Below are 15,047 nucleotides of genomic sequence, written 5' to 3'. Positions count from 1 at the left end.
ATTGTAGATACAATCAATAAATTATTAGATTATTAAATTATCAATTAATTAATATTTCTTTAAATTAATAGAATTTGCCTGGTTCTAAAGTTATTAATTTGTAGAGGTTTGTTCTTTTTGTTCTTGACATTCATTAAACATATGGTGTGGAATTTATTTAATAATCATCATACTAGATTATCCAAAGGCCACGACATTAGGTTGATCAATAAAAGAAAATAAAGAATAACTTACCTTGACATTATGTATACAAGAAGAGACCTTCAACTGTCAAATATTACGATACAGATTATGGTCGAGTTTTAAATATTGTGAACATTTGTTTCTTGTAGTTATGAGTTTGCCAAGGAAAAAAAAAGATATGAAAAGAAAAAGAAAAACAAAATGTAGAAAGATACAGAAGAAAATTGGGAATAGATCCAAAGAGGAGATAGAAGCAAAGCATGCTTCTTTTTTTTCCCTACGTGGTTGATAGGAAGTCCACGTGGAAAATAAGAAATTAGAAACTGCATCAATTTGGGTGTATTTTTTTCAAAAAGAGTATTATTTTGGAAATAAGCTCCAAATACTTGTATATTTGTATTCTCATTTAAATGGCAAATTTAGGTGCATTGATGGGTATAGAGAGAAAGCAATTTTCCAAAGGGCTAATTACAATAACTCCCCATATAATATAGCCATTTTTGCAATTTTATTAATTACAGTATAGCTTGTTTTGTATTTTGTCCCCAACGTGTACAAAATATTGAAGTTGACTAATGATTTTGGAAACAAACAAACAAATAGAGAGAAAAATAATATTAGGCGGTAAAGTGCAAAATGCACCTTACCTTAAGGGAATTTACTATAATTAACCCTCAGGGATATCAATGGCTTTTTTATATTTTCTCCAAACGAAGTAAATCTCAACTAACAGTTTAGGGGTAAAGCGAGATAAAATTAATACAAAGGTATAAAATGCAAAAGTGGTATGATCCTATCTTCAGTCATCTTGGAAGTTGTAGGATCAAATTGTAGGTAGAATCATAGAATTGTGGATCTTACTAGAGAACCAAAAAATTGAAATATTATGTTATGTATAAGCTTATTAACACCAATAACATGTCTATATTATATATAAAGGAAGAGCATTGATTTTGTGTAAACTTTTTTGTCATCTTTTAAATTTTCAACTTTACCCTCACGATCATTTAATCATAGCTTTATCATCTGATTGCATGTTGCTTATGTAGCCAATCAGTGCAATCGCAACTGATTTTCACCCATAACCACCTACAAAACATTGTAACCATTGAATTAATTAAAATTATATTTAAAAAACTTTTAAAAGATCATTTTTTTTTTGTTTATGAAAAATTTAGACTAAAATTTTTCATACAAAAGGTGATTCCTAAATTGCACACACATCGCATGTGCCTTATCACTACTATAAATAGATATAGGCTCTGTATGGATTTAGACTTTTATCAAAGCTATTTTTGTATTTGACGTCTACAATAACACTCAAAAATATATATAATTTCAAAGACAACTTACAAAAATACCAAAAGAACTAAAAAAAAATAAAAATTAAATCCTACCACATTTTCTTCTTCTACCCACCACCATCCTCACTCCTCTCTCTTTCCCCTCTATCCTTCTCCCCTCCCATCCTTTCCCATTCCTTCCTCTCCCTTCTCTTACCCTAATACTCATAATGAAATGGAGATAAGTTTTTGGGATATATCCTCCACTTTATATGCATTGTTGGACTGATGAGGTGGATTCTTTGTGCCCTACTGAACCTCAGATGAGTAAATAACATAGGAAAATCTCAAATATGTCTAGGAGGTCTTATCCGATCTCTTCTAATTCAATTGAATGGACTATAATCAAGAGAAAGTATTCATATTTCATACGGAATGATCTCCATATAGTTGATGAAATTGTTCGTTGGATCATTTAGATGTACAATATAAGTTGTTTGTTGGATTAGTTAGATGTATAGCATAAGTTGTTTGCTAGTTGAATCATTTCAATGTGTAGTATATCGTTTTGGTTGGCGTAACCCTTGAAACACAGTGTAGGTTTTGTTCAGTTGGAAGTATCAAATAATCGTTTTTCATGATTTCCCTTCCTTTTCACCCTCATGTTATTAATCTGCTATAATTACATTTTTGAAATCACAGTATGACATTTTAGGAATTGTTTTTTTCTAGTTTTTCCATCAAAACAATTTTTCCATCTTATTCAGATAGGGAAAGCAATGGAAGAGGGGAGGTATGGTAAGGGAGGAGAGAAGGAAAGGGGAGAAAGAGAAAGAGGGAGGAGGCAGAAAGAGAAGAAGAAAAGAGTAGGAGGAAGAAGAGGGAGTGACTGGATATAGTGGTAGTGGTAGTTTTAAATTTTTTAAAAATACCTCAAAAAAATCTAAAAAATACCTTCCAAAAAACACTTGACTATGTGCAGTAAAATTTTTATTTACACTAATATAGTAAAATTTCTTGAAAAACACTTAATCCATACAAAGTCATAGAAAATACAATTGTAACTAGAAAAAGATAAAGTCGTTTAACTAAAATATATGATTTCTTGCGTTATATGCTATTTAACAAGATTGTGAATCACATTCAACAATTTATTCTATTTGTTGTCCAAAAATTTAAATACTAAATATGATGCAAAAAATACGTTACACAATATAGATTTAATGATTAAAACGCTTTAAGTGCAAAAATGAAAAACTATTTTCATAATTAGCCATTCTATCCAAAAGTTTGGTTGGGGAACAGGGAATTTTCTGTTTAATTTAGTAAGCATCACCCGGACCGACGTGAAATGCGTCTCCCGTGGGCGCTGTGCAAGAGAAATTGGATGCGTCGCCCTTGTGTCCAGCCCATTTCTTTTTATTCATTTCATCCTCCCTTTTTACCTACCATCATCCACCTAACCTCAACATTCACCTACCCATCACCATCACCAGCCTAATAAACGTACAGAAGCTTTAACCTTGTTGCCCGGTTTCCAGTCGACATAATATGCCTCTGCAGTCCAATCATTTGGGTCACCATTCTCTTCCCATCAATACGTGTTAGGTCCAAACTTTTTCTCCCCATCAAGGACCAAATTCCTTTTCCCCACCATAGTGGCATTCCTTGCTCTACGGTCTCCATTATCCCAAAAGCACATAAAAGCCTAAAGCAACAACAGTTGTTTGGATAATATATTATTTGGAATATTATTTGGAATAATTACTGTAACACTTTTTGTAATATGATGTATGTGAGATAAAAAGGTGATTGGAAATATAAAAAGGTAGGTTGGAAAATGTATTTGTGATGCAAGCGAAATATTATTTGAAATAATTTTGGTATCCAAACACTCCCATTCCACAGCACCATTGGACCTTCAGGCGGTTGCCCTCTTAAAGATTTTAAGTTTTGATAGGACGAGGGGTCAAGAATTTAAATCTTATCTTTCGTCAATATGTTATTGTACATGACTTTTTCTAAATTTATACTGGTGTGTAGTATACTCATACGTAAGAAATGGTGGTTCCGTTTCATTAAAAAAAAAATGCAAATGCCAAAGAAAAATTGAGTGAAATTCATGTTTGGACAAGTATTTTTACCAAAAATTCTCTATTAAGTGAAATGTTTCCAAACAATTGTATGCTTACTGAGAAAGGAGTGCTCTATGAAATGGATGTATTGCGGGAGTAGGATAGTAGATTTCGGATATGGAATATGGCGTCGCTGACTTGAGGAGTGAAATTGCTCCTAAGATAGCGGATGACAATTTCTAGCATTTGGGAGATGTGGGATGGCACTTTTTGTAGACTGATTGGGAATTTAGACGGCTGCAAATGTTTATTGTTATTATTATTTTCAACAATTGGCAACGCATGGGAGAAAACTTGGACTCAACTGGACTACACAAATATAGGTAAAGGGCAAGACCCGTCCAGCCCAAACTAAATATTTTTAAGTGCAAATTGGCAACTTTACTCCCAACCAACCGCCGAGGAGGAATTTTAAGTCTCAACTAATGACGAACTTGCCTTGGACAAGCAGGTAAACGGCAAATATGATTATTAAAGTAATTAAGATTTTTTTTGTTTTGTCACCAAATTTTTTATTTAGCAAAAATGGTAACTCGACTAATTAAATGTATGATTTGGAACTGAAAAACATACATTTTTTTTAGATGAGTGACAAAAGAGTGTACTTTCCTAGTAGTTAGAGTTAAAAAAAGATGTACTCTCTTGTTAATTAAGTTAATTAGGCGAACATTTTAGTTAAATAAAAAGTGAACCTTGAAATGGTTTGGTGATAAAATGCGTGCCATAAGCTTATTAGGTAAACTAGGCAATGAATATTGACAAAGGAGGACAAAGCTGTTTATTAAGTCAAATTTTGTTGTCCCACCTATTGTTTCCTAGCAATATGATTAGCCTTAGTAAATGAACGGACATTGAGAAATTTCCTTTTAATAAGTGAAATTAATTATTGTACATAAAGAAAAAAAATATCTTTGTAAATTTAGCACGTGGTATGATGGCTATAACATCCAGTTAGAATGATATAATATTTTGTGAGACTCAAAATTAGAACTTTTAATACTTGAGCCATCTAACTTTTGACCGATGGTCATGTCTATAAACATAAGGTCGGATAATAATTATCAATGCGGGTATTCACAAGATAGGTTATATGTAATTTAGGCGCTTTAATAATTGCTTACTAACCTTATGTCACTTTAATACTTGCACGTTTGGTAAAACGAAAGTCTATGATGTCAAAATGTACGTATGGTCTTTGGATTGGTTTCATATTATCCGTCAATACATTCACAATAATAAAAAAAATTTCTTAGAGGAAGAATCAAATTCACTTGTACTTGAGGGGAGTGAGTGAGTGGATAATATTAAGTGAGAGTCATGAACTTGATCTCTTCCACTTATAGTATTTGGAAAAAAAAAAAAAAATCACTTGTACCATTAACGTCAAAAATTATGCGTATGAGTGTGACATTTGTACAGACAAGAGTCCCTCCATTTATGATTACGTGGTTGTATAACTTCAAGTTGCCTGCTTCTAGAAGAAGTCGACGTCGCCTACTTCTAGACCTCCCGTTTACACACACGCACACAGAAAAAATAAAAAATAAAATGAGAGAGAGAGAGAAAAAGAGTCAAAGTCGCGTACTTCTAGTTCCATTAAAGCGGGGAAGAGAAGGCCCACAGCGTCTAATGCCATTGGCTATGGCGGTGTGGGTCGATGAGCCCCATTAAAACGAGAAAGTGCGATTTCCCGCTGATTTAGCACTGACCATTTCAACTGAAGAAACGTATTTAATCAGCTCAATTTGTGAATTCGCTTCCAATACCAAGAGTTATGTATAATCTCGGTTTTAACGTGCAGTCTATTATTCTTTCACTGTGCGTGTTTAGGTTAGTTGTCTTTAATTACCGGAGTTAACCTAATAGTCAGAAGAAGTTTCTTAAAATTTTGTATGTATGGAAGTTTCTTAAAATTTAATTAGATAATAAGATAGGTTGTTTAATTAGATAAGGATTTTGAATATAATTAACAAACAGGGATATATTTAGTATATAAGATAAAATAGTTGAAATAAATCTCTTGATTCTTATCAAATTAAGCATTCAGCTACGATTCTTGTGCTGAAAAAAATACATACAAATTCAGCACCACTTGATAAGTTCAGCAGGTGAATCTTTATTTATCAAACATCCACAACATCCGAATGTTTGAATGAATTCAGTTTCAGCACTTTTCTATGTTATCAAACAGGCACTTAGTTGCAGTGCATGTTAGATGTACTCCATTTGTAATCGTATCCTATCATTACGGGTTTCAATTGTAATTTGCATTCTCCTATCCATGTGAGAAAAAATGATAATAAAAAGAAGATATTTTTCAACGGGCCTCTAAACTATTCATTTTGCGAGGTTTTGCCCACATCGAATATAAATTATTACAAATAAGTCCTTGGAAAAAAACTTAGTTTAAGAATTTGTGTCAATTTTGGGCGTTAAATGTAAAACCAAAATTTAACGTTTCTTCTTCTTCTTCTTCCACCTTCTCTAGTTGTAAATTGATGAAATAATCAATTAGCAAGGCCTTTTTAGGCTATTTTCGGGGGTTGATTTTTTTGTTTGATTGGTTTTGGCCCTAATCATGTCATCGCTAGCAAGAAACATATTTTGTAGATTAGATAGAGCAGAAGAATCTTGCAAGCACTCTTTGACAAACATAGGTTGTGTTTGGATTGCATTTTCCGTAATTTTTTATGAAAAATTACTGTAACGATTTGATATATGTGAAGGAAAATGTGATCACGGAAAACGACAATATTTTCCGACGAAAACAAACAATCCAAGCAAGGCCTTACGTATTTTACTTTATGCACCAAGTATTGGACTATCGACACACACAGATGATTGCTAAAGAAATCAAATTATTGGTAGCTGTCACGCTTATTAATGTGATAATTGATTTTTTCGAAATTAGTTCCATAACTCGTTAATGAAATTTGCTTTTGCCTTAAAAAAAAATTTTCCTAAATTGGTACCAAATCCAGAGTTGCGTACTGTAGATGGCTTATTGCAGCCAAGATTTGACAAGTCCGTTCGTGTCAATTATAGCCTTCAGTTATTTTTTCCAAACGTCCATCTTTTCACGTACTTTCGTTTTCGTCAGTGTTGAAAATGCTCCCGGAAAGAAATGTCTTGACTCCGACACTACTGAAAATTCCATTTTGATCTTGATCTTAAATGATTGATTTATGTTTATTTATATATATATATATATATATTGTAGATTTGACTGATTTCAGAAGATAACTCCTTTCTCTTGCTTTACGTGGTGCGCATATTCAATAATGCAACTATTCTTTGAATTATAATAACCAACAATGGAGTCTCTACAAGTCAGACATTATCTTGATAAAAGTAAAAAGAGCAAAAGATTTGACGGGCATATAAATTCGATACTTTCCAAGAAAAGCATGTGCTTTTCCTTCATCTGTGTTTTATCTTTTGGTGTAACATGCAGGATGTGTTTGGATACCCCTTTTTCAATTATTATTTTATTTAAATTATAAATAATAATTTTCAATCATCTTTTTATATTTTTAATCAACTCTTTATTTTACGTACATCACATCACAAAAATTATTTTACAAAAGATTGTTACACTACTATTTGCTCTAAATAATCTTCTATCCAAACACACTCTGAGTGTTTCCTTTGAGTTTGGATTGCTGAGTTTTTCAAATACTATTAAAATTTTTAAAAAATACTCTAAAAAGTTGTTTATTTTTTTTAAATTTTAAAAAATATTTCAAAATATATTCTAAAAACTCTTTTAGTCTTAAATATCCCAAAATATTTTCTAAAAATATCTCAAAATATATTATAAAAACTCTGCTATAGTAAAATTTTTTAAAAATACCCAAAAAAATAGCTAATTCAAACAGACCCAAAATAATAATAACAATAAATGCAGAGGAAGTGATAATGGCTAAATTAAAAAGAGCAATCCATTCGAGATTGCGGGGGCCTATTGTCCAATAGAAGACCTAGCGGGTAGCCCACCACTTTGAAAATCAGTGCATTCTTTGTTGGCAATTTTGTATCAGGTTGGCCCAAACTGGGCCCGCCAAGTTTGATTCGGCTAGAAATGTTGGCATGATGTGGGCCACCCAACCTTGATTCGGCTAGAATTGTCCGCTGCTCGGCAGCCCCCGGATGATCGTACGTACATAACATACAATGTACGGAGATTGAGCGATCTTGTACACTTTATCCTTCTCCAAGTCCAAGGTGCGATTCCAATCTCCCAAATTTCGCTTCATTTTTTCTTTTTTTTTTCCCGATATTAAAAGCAGTCGACCAAATCCAGCCAGACAAGCTACTCATATAGAAATGATCCTGTACCTCGATTATTGAATCCATTTTTTGTTTGTTTAACATTGGATAAAATGCCAAAAATACTCCTTGTGATTTACTAAATGTTTAATTTAATTCATTCGATTTGAAAATTTATACTATAACTCTCTGTACTTTTAACTAAATCGCAAATTGGATGCAAAACATTCAATCTAACGTTTGTACGTGAAATGTTAATATTATCCTTATATAAATGAACTTCCTATGATTTGTCGAATGTTCAATTTAACTTTTTCTGATTTAAAAAATTATACTATAACTCTATAAGAATTCGATTAAATTGAAAGTTACGTATAAAATACATGATCAAATCCCAATTAAGCAAGATTCAAAAGAACCTTAGAATGTGAGAAAACTCACAACGATTAAAATATCTAACTAATGATTTGATAAACAGCTGATAAAAATGAATCCAAAAAGTTCTAGATACACCTATTTATATATTATAAGAGTCCAAGTTAACAAGAAAATAAACATAACACAAAAAACCCTAACGTGCTGTCGTCTCCTCTTTAGGAGCAAGGTCCAGTGTTCGACTCTCCCCCGTAACGTGCTGGAATCCTTGGGGCGGGCTCTTCCAGCCTGGGGGATTAGTCTGGTCAGAAATGACTGGGATACCCCCAGTCGACAAAAAAAAAAAAAAAACTAAACTTTGTGTTTAGCTGCCAATAATGATCTGGCGGGGGATCCGTTGGTGACTGGTGAGGAGAACTGAATCTACGGGTGGATTTCAGTGTCAGGATCCGCATTCAGGTCTCTTGCCTACGAGAGCTGGATTTAGTCGTCGATTGACAGAGAGAGTTGGATTCCTTTATGGATTAGATTTGCAGTAGCATTTGCTTCGTGCCGGTTGGATTCTTTTTTTCCTTTTTTTGTCGATTATCATCATGTACATCTATGCTTATTCCTATCAGTGCATTATACACTCGTATGGATCTAAAAGAAACTATATTAAGTAACAACTTTGATGGGAGTCAATGTTTGAACCCTTAACCTCTCACCCCACAAGATGTGTGGTTGGATTTGCTCGCAGATTTTTACTAGCTAAAACTAGTCTCGGTTTCTTCTTTCTTTCATGTCTTGCCAACACAATTACAATGAATAATAAGAATAATAATTCTAACAAAATAATAATAATATTAGACTGCCCAAATTAAGAGCCCTAATCGATTTTTGACAGTCTTCTGGAATCCACACTTCCCTCGTTCTACATCAGTATCAAACACATCGAAATATAGGCATAAAACCACTGAAATAAAACTAGTTAGAAGCTTAAGCTTATATTTCCTTTTTTTTTTTTCTTCTCAAAACCTTCCTCCATTTTGATGCCAAAGTTTTGATAAAAACCCAGATTACAGGCAACTAAAACAGGACAATCTAAAAATGGTCCTGAGGATATGGTTAGGGGTGTGCATCGAAATCGAAAGCGGTAATTCGGAAGTTTGAAATCGGAAATTTTTGAAATTTTAGCTTCAGTTTTCCCGACCGAATTCGATTTCGAAATGGCTAATTTCGATTTCGAATTCAATACCGAATTGAATTCGGAAGTCGGTGAATTCCGAATTCGAAAATTTGAGATGGCATTGAGGAAATAAAAAATTAATGAAAAGCGCGCTTGAATAGGTGATTCACAAAGAGGGAACAATTACTAAATTATCGATCAGAGAGGGCATTGTACTGATTTTTGTTGATAAGCATGCTATTAAATTTGTTCCTTATGAACTAAATATCCAATCGAGCCCTTTTCACAAATACTCAAATATTGTTGACAACAATTGTAAAGATAGCAAGAAAAAGAAGCAAAACACAAGATTGAATCAGAAATAAGCCAAACCTTGGTGAATATCCCAACACCACATTCAATGCCAACTTTTGTCAAGAAAAGATCATCAGCTAGCAACCTTTCCTTGAACCCTCCAAAGTTAAGCAACCACCGGAGCACCGGCAACTCCTCCAACTCAAAAAAAGTCGAAACAATAGAGCCCGGAATCCTCCCAGCTTCTATAGCAGCAGCCAAGTCCCTAGGAATGCTATCCAATGATCTCCCCACCTCAGCCAACGCCATCAAGGCTTCGATCTTGTTCTTTGCTCCTGCATCTCCACTGTCTTCCCCTCCTCCTCCTCCACTACTTCCACCACCACCACCACCACCTCCACCTGCACCTGTGCCACCAATGTCACCGGTGTCACCACTGCTGTTGCCGGTGTCTGTGCTCTGGTAATCTTTAAGGGTGTAAAAGAAGAGAGAAGGATGGGATTTTAGTGGGGTGCGGAAGGTAGTTAGTTTAATTGAGGAAAATGGTGCGGAGGAGGTTGTGGTGGTTTTATGAGTTAGTGAGGTGAAAGTGAGGTGTGTTTAGATGGTTGTGGTGGCGGTGGAATAAGGAGAGGGAGGGGAGAGAGCTGTAGGCGAGGTTGGAGAACGTGGTGGTGGTGGTGGCGGTGGCGGTTGCCATGAAGGAAGAGGCGGTGCAGCGGAAGCTCAAGGTGAGTTAAGAGAAATTAGGTTTTTGCGATGGCGGATAGGGAAGCTCAATTTGTCGGAACTCGGAAGCTCAATTTCAATTAGTAAACTTATTATGTTAAAAAATAAAAACTATTATATTATATTTATATTTAAATATTATTATTAGAAATCGATTTCCTAATTCGAATTCCTATTTCGAATTCCCAATTCGAAATCGGTAATTCCGATTTCAAAAATTTTATTTTCGAATTCGACCCGAATTCGACCAATTCAAAAACGGAATTACCGATTTCAGTTCCGAATTATCGAATTTCCGAATTCGAAATTCCGAATTCAATTCGAAATCGGTTTCGAAATCGAAATTTTTCGAGTTTGCACACCCCTAGATATGGTTGATGTATTATTGTTTGCGCATGCATGATTCTTGCTGTTTTTGACGTCGATCAAACAAAATACTAACAGAGAAATATTCTTCATCCACTAGGCTAGATATTGAATGAGTGACGGTTAGCTGGTGTAACTTTGCCATGGAGGGATCTGGTGGCAAGTGGCGACGTAATGAACATTAGTAACTAGTAGTATAAAATAAGAATAACCCGGTTGAAGAGTGAAGACCTGGTCTTGGTCTTTATCGCATATTCCAAAATTCTTGCAGTATCAATCCCAGCGAACACGTGGGCATTGGGCATTGGTTTTCTCGGAACCGCCCCCCCATTCTTTTGTTGCGTTTTCTCCTCCAACTTTGAATAATCAATCAATTGCCCCAGTCCAACGCCCTCTCACTCTCACCCGCCGCAGCCTAAGAAAATGCAAAAAGATTTGTTTAATGGGTACTCATTAAATGATCCTCAAAATACACGGTACGTGTTAAGTTTTTTGAAAAAATAAAGTCAATTAAGGAAAGTGTATACATAAAAGAGAGGATAATTAATACTCCCTCCGTCCCACTTTGATAGTCTTGTTTTCCTTTTTTGTCTGTCCCAAATTGTAGTCCACTTTCCCATTAAGAAATGTAGTAATATTTCAAATTGTCTAAAATAGCCTTATTAAATATCTTGTTATTAATACATTGTTATTAAATACTAACCCACTACATTGAATACATTGAGCTTTTCCAATACTAACCCATTAGCTGTAACTGATATTAATAGGCACTCTTCGTGATTAGCATAAGGGTATTTTAGGAAATTATTACTCTAAATTTATGTTTCCAACCAAATTAATTATACTTTCTTAATCTGCGTGAAAAAAAAAATCAAGACTAACAAAACGGGACGGAGGGAGTAGCTATTAATACGTGTATTCAGATGATAATAAGTTGAGTGTTATTTAAATGTATTAATCGGGCACCCTGAAACAAAAAACTTATTTAAAAATAAAAATAATAATGTGATGAAGGTGGAAGGAAATGCAATGAACACGTTGATACATCTTGCTGCCAAGTTCATGAAAACCATTCAAAACTGGTCCACACTAGACATAAATATTCGCCTATTTATTCTTCATTGGTGCAATCTCAAACATTTTGAAAATTCCATTTTGGTGTAATCACGAGATGACCCCTCAATTCTAGCAATCAATTGGTATTTAGTTTTTTTTTTCAAATCTCTTGTCTCAATATATCAAAGATTTAAATCTAGTTAGGGAGTTAATTTGGATGCAGTATGTAATTCATTTAGACTTTCGTATTATCTCTGCTGCAAGAATATTAATCGAAATACTTTTTGCATTAGAAAAAAAAAGTAATAAGGTGAGTTGTGAGAAGTAATTGATATTGAAACTTACCCCCAAAAGAAAATTTTTACTAATCACATATCCATTATCATCTTTATCATATAATTTTCATTTATTAGATTATATAATAAAATAAATCATGAGAGTGTAGTTAACAAAAAAAATAAAGAATAACATTTCCCTTTTCCACTCAAATGTATTAGAGGCACACCCGACAAAGATTTGCATTTCAATAACTCGATTCTAAAGCCAATTATTTTGTTCCAGTGATCTTTTAAATGATAAATAAAAAACTATATACAGGGTAGAGTAGAGATTTGGTTGCACAAACAAATTACACAAATTACATTATTGTGACTCCATTGCTTTGTTGCATGCCAGCGGTAATTATGACATGCCAATTCAATTATCAAAAGACACAAATTGCTGCAAGCTGTTGCCTACTACATTAATTATTAAATCGTAAATACTACTCTCTCCGTTTCACCTCTTGTATTCCTTTTTCATATATTCCAAATTGTAGTCCACTTTTCAATTGAAAAATATAGTTGTATTTTAATTTTTCTAAAATACCCTTATTCAATGTAAGTAATTGTTATTATAAACCTATCCCATTTGATGAGAGTTGATTCTTTTTTTATCATCAATTCAAGTTTCCATAAAATTGTATCATATTTAATGTGAGATTATTTTAAAAAAATAGCAATCTAAATTTATTTTTTCAATAAAATTAATTACTTTTTCTTACATCGTGTAAAAAAAGAAACGAAACTATTTTAGAAATAGGACTATGGGAAGGAGGGAGTACTATTCAAATTGCTTGCCGTTGCCCCTTCAATTTCCACTAAGTTGGGAAGACTAAAGCATCCCATTCCCAAGGGCCCCATCACCCAACCCTTTTTTCTAGCCGTTCACAATGATGATAATTGGCCAACGCATGAAAAATTCTGATCTCAACAGCTTCTACTGCTCCAGCTTGTTCGAGTTAAAATATACGGAAATTGCTTCATAGGCCCTCCATCAAATTGCTTGCTGACTCTTTCTTTACAACTGACTATTTGCCAGGAAACTTTCACTCCACCTTCCCCTGCTCTGAAGTTTGACCCTTCAATCTCTCCGACCCCTCCTATATATTTATATATTCCTTTGCTTACGATTCCTATTCGATTACCTATTCCAAACCACTGCCCGAAACATTTCCACCTTGAAAACCAGAAAGCAATAGGAGCTCAGGACATGTTTCGTAGGAGTCGAAAACCTTCGGATGAAAAAGAAAAACTCACCATTCCTCAGTAACGTCGACTTTGCAAGACATGTCCAACGTGCCCACTTCTCTATCTGAAGTTTGTCTAACTCTTTTCCGTTTAGCCATGTCCATAGCTGACCCTTGGCCTTTTTCTTAGCAACTACCCGAACTCGAAAGCTTGCACCAAGAATCCGTTTTCTGCACTTTTTAAAATTTCTCTCGTGTTCTGTTTCCTTCCAAAACATGGGCAAGATCAGAGGTTTCTTGCTAAGACACCGGGTCAACACAATTTTCCGGTCTGTTTTCCGCCGACACAGTTCGCCGATGAGGTATCACCGGCTGGACCCGCATCCATTTTATCGGGCTAACGCCATTTCCAGACTGATCAGCTGGACCCACAATCTGAGGTCCAAAGCCAAAGACATCTGCTGCGGCTCCTCCAAGAATTTAGTCCCGGGCCGGACCATGATCCGTGGCTGCATGCAAAGCGGGCAAGAACCGGTTGGAGCAAAGCCACAGCCGGTGGAGGTGCCGAAAGGCCATATGGCGATCTATGTGGGCCAGAAAGGTGGTGATTTTCAAAGGGTTTTGGTGCCTGTGATTTACTTTAATCACCCTTTGTTTGGTCAGCTGCTGAGGGGGGCCGAGGAGGAATTCGGGTATAATCATCCGGGTGCTATTACTATTCCTTGTCGGATCTCGGAGTTTGAGCATGTTCAGACCCGGATCAAGCAGGGCCGGAGTACCTGGAAATTGTTGACCTGGAAGCGGCAAGCTTGAAGTTCAAGCTTACGTGATGATGATGACGATAATCCATGGTTGTCTAGAGCTATTTATTTTTCCGGGTTCTACCAAAAAAATATATAATTTTTTTGGCCTGTGTGTGTTTTAAGAATCTTCTTATCTTTTCTTTTTATGGCTTTCATATCATCTTCGATAGATGTAATAGATTTTTAGGTGTACAGCTTATAGAGATTATAGTCCAATTTTCCCTATATTACCATGCCATTTGATTCCTTTTTATCCCCTACTTTTTGGAAAGCTGGTGTCTAATCCTTTTTATTGTTCTTTAAATACTATCCATCATGATTGCTACATATAATACATGTATGTTTAAGACACTCGATGGAATCTAAGGTAGGCAAAAACTCGTTCTTACGAATTTATTGGTGTGGAATTATGAATGCTTGTCTTTTGGTTTTACTTTAAACACTACTACATATTGTCTGTGTTTCTATTTTGAATTGAGACACAATGCATCTCCTTTTGGGATTAGGGGTCTATAAACAGTAGACAAATCCAACATACAGGGCTTGAGGCAAAAGACAAATGCTACATAGATAACATACATCACTTTTCTTTTAACACAAAATTTGTTGCACTAATTTTACTTAAATATATAAATAACGAGCACCATTTGATCTAATACGTGTTTTTTTTTTCATGGCTTTGCATAAAAAGTCATTGTGAAAATTTGTCTCCAAACCTTTTTTTTAGTGTTATATAAAAAAAAGAAAATGTGAAACTTTCATCAAGCAGACCAGGCCTAAAAGCATAGATAATTAAATGATTAGGTTTAGTATGTTAACTCACATGATTTTGACCATTATGCCAATGAGAGATTTTTATACATATATTTTTATAAAAAT

At 34.4% G+C, this 15,047-nt stretch overlaps 1 protein-coding gene across 1 annotated transcript; it reads left to right on the top strand.

Annotated features, from left to right (window-relative positions):
- Nucleotides 1-13,179: 13,179 nt before the first annotated feature.
- Nucleotides 13,180-14,393, top strand: LOC113726802 (auxin-responsive protein SAUR36-like). The gene has a single exon (XM_027250679.2). The coding sequence runs from the start codon at nucleotides 13,642-13,644 to the stop codon at nucleotides 14,176-14,178; it is 537 nt and encodes a 178-aa protein (XP_027106480.1). The 5' UTR covers nucleotides 13,180-13,641; the 3' UTR covers nucleotides 14,179-14,393.
- Nucleotides 14,394-15,047: the final 654 nt, after the last annotated feature.

Source organism: Coffea arabica, chromosome 2c (genome assembly GCF_036785885.1).
Source record: "Coffea arabica cultivar ET-39 chromosome 2c, Coffea Arabica ET-39 HiFi, whole genome shotgun sequence".
Classification (NCBI taxonomy): Eukaryota; Viridiplantae; Streptophyta; class Magnoliopsida; order Gentianales; family Rubiaceae; genus Coffea; species Coffea arabica.
The sequence above is the reverse complement of the archived record's forward strand: the minus strand, read 5'-3'. Positions and strand labels throughout refer to the sequence as shown.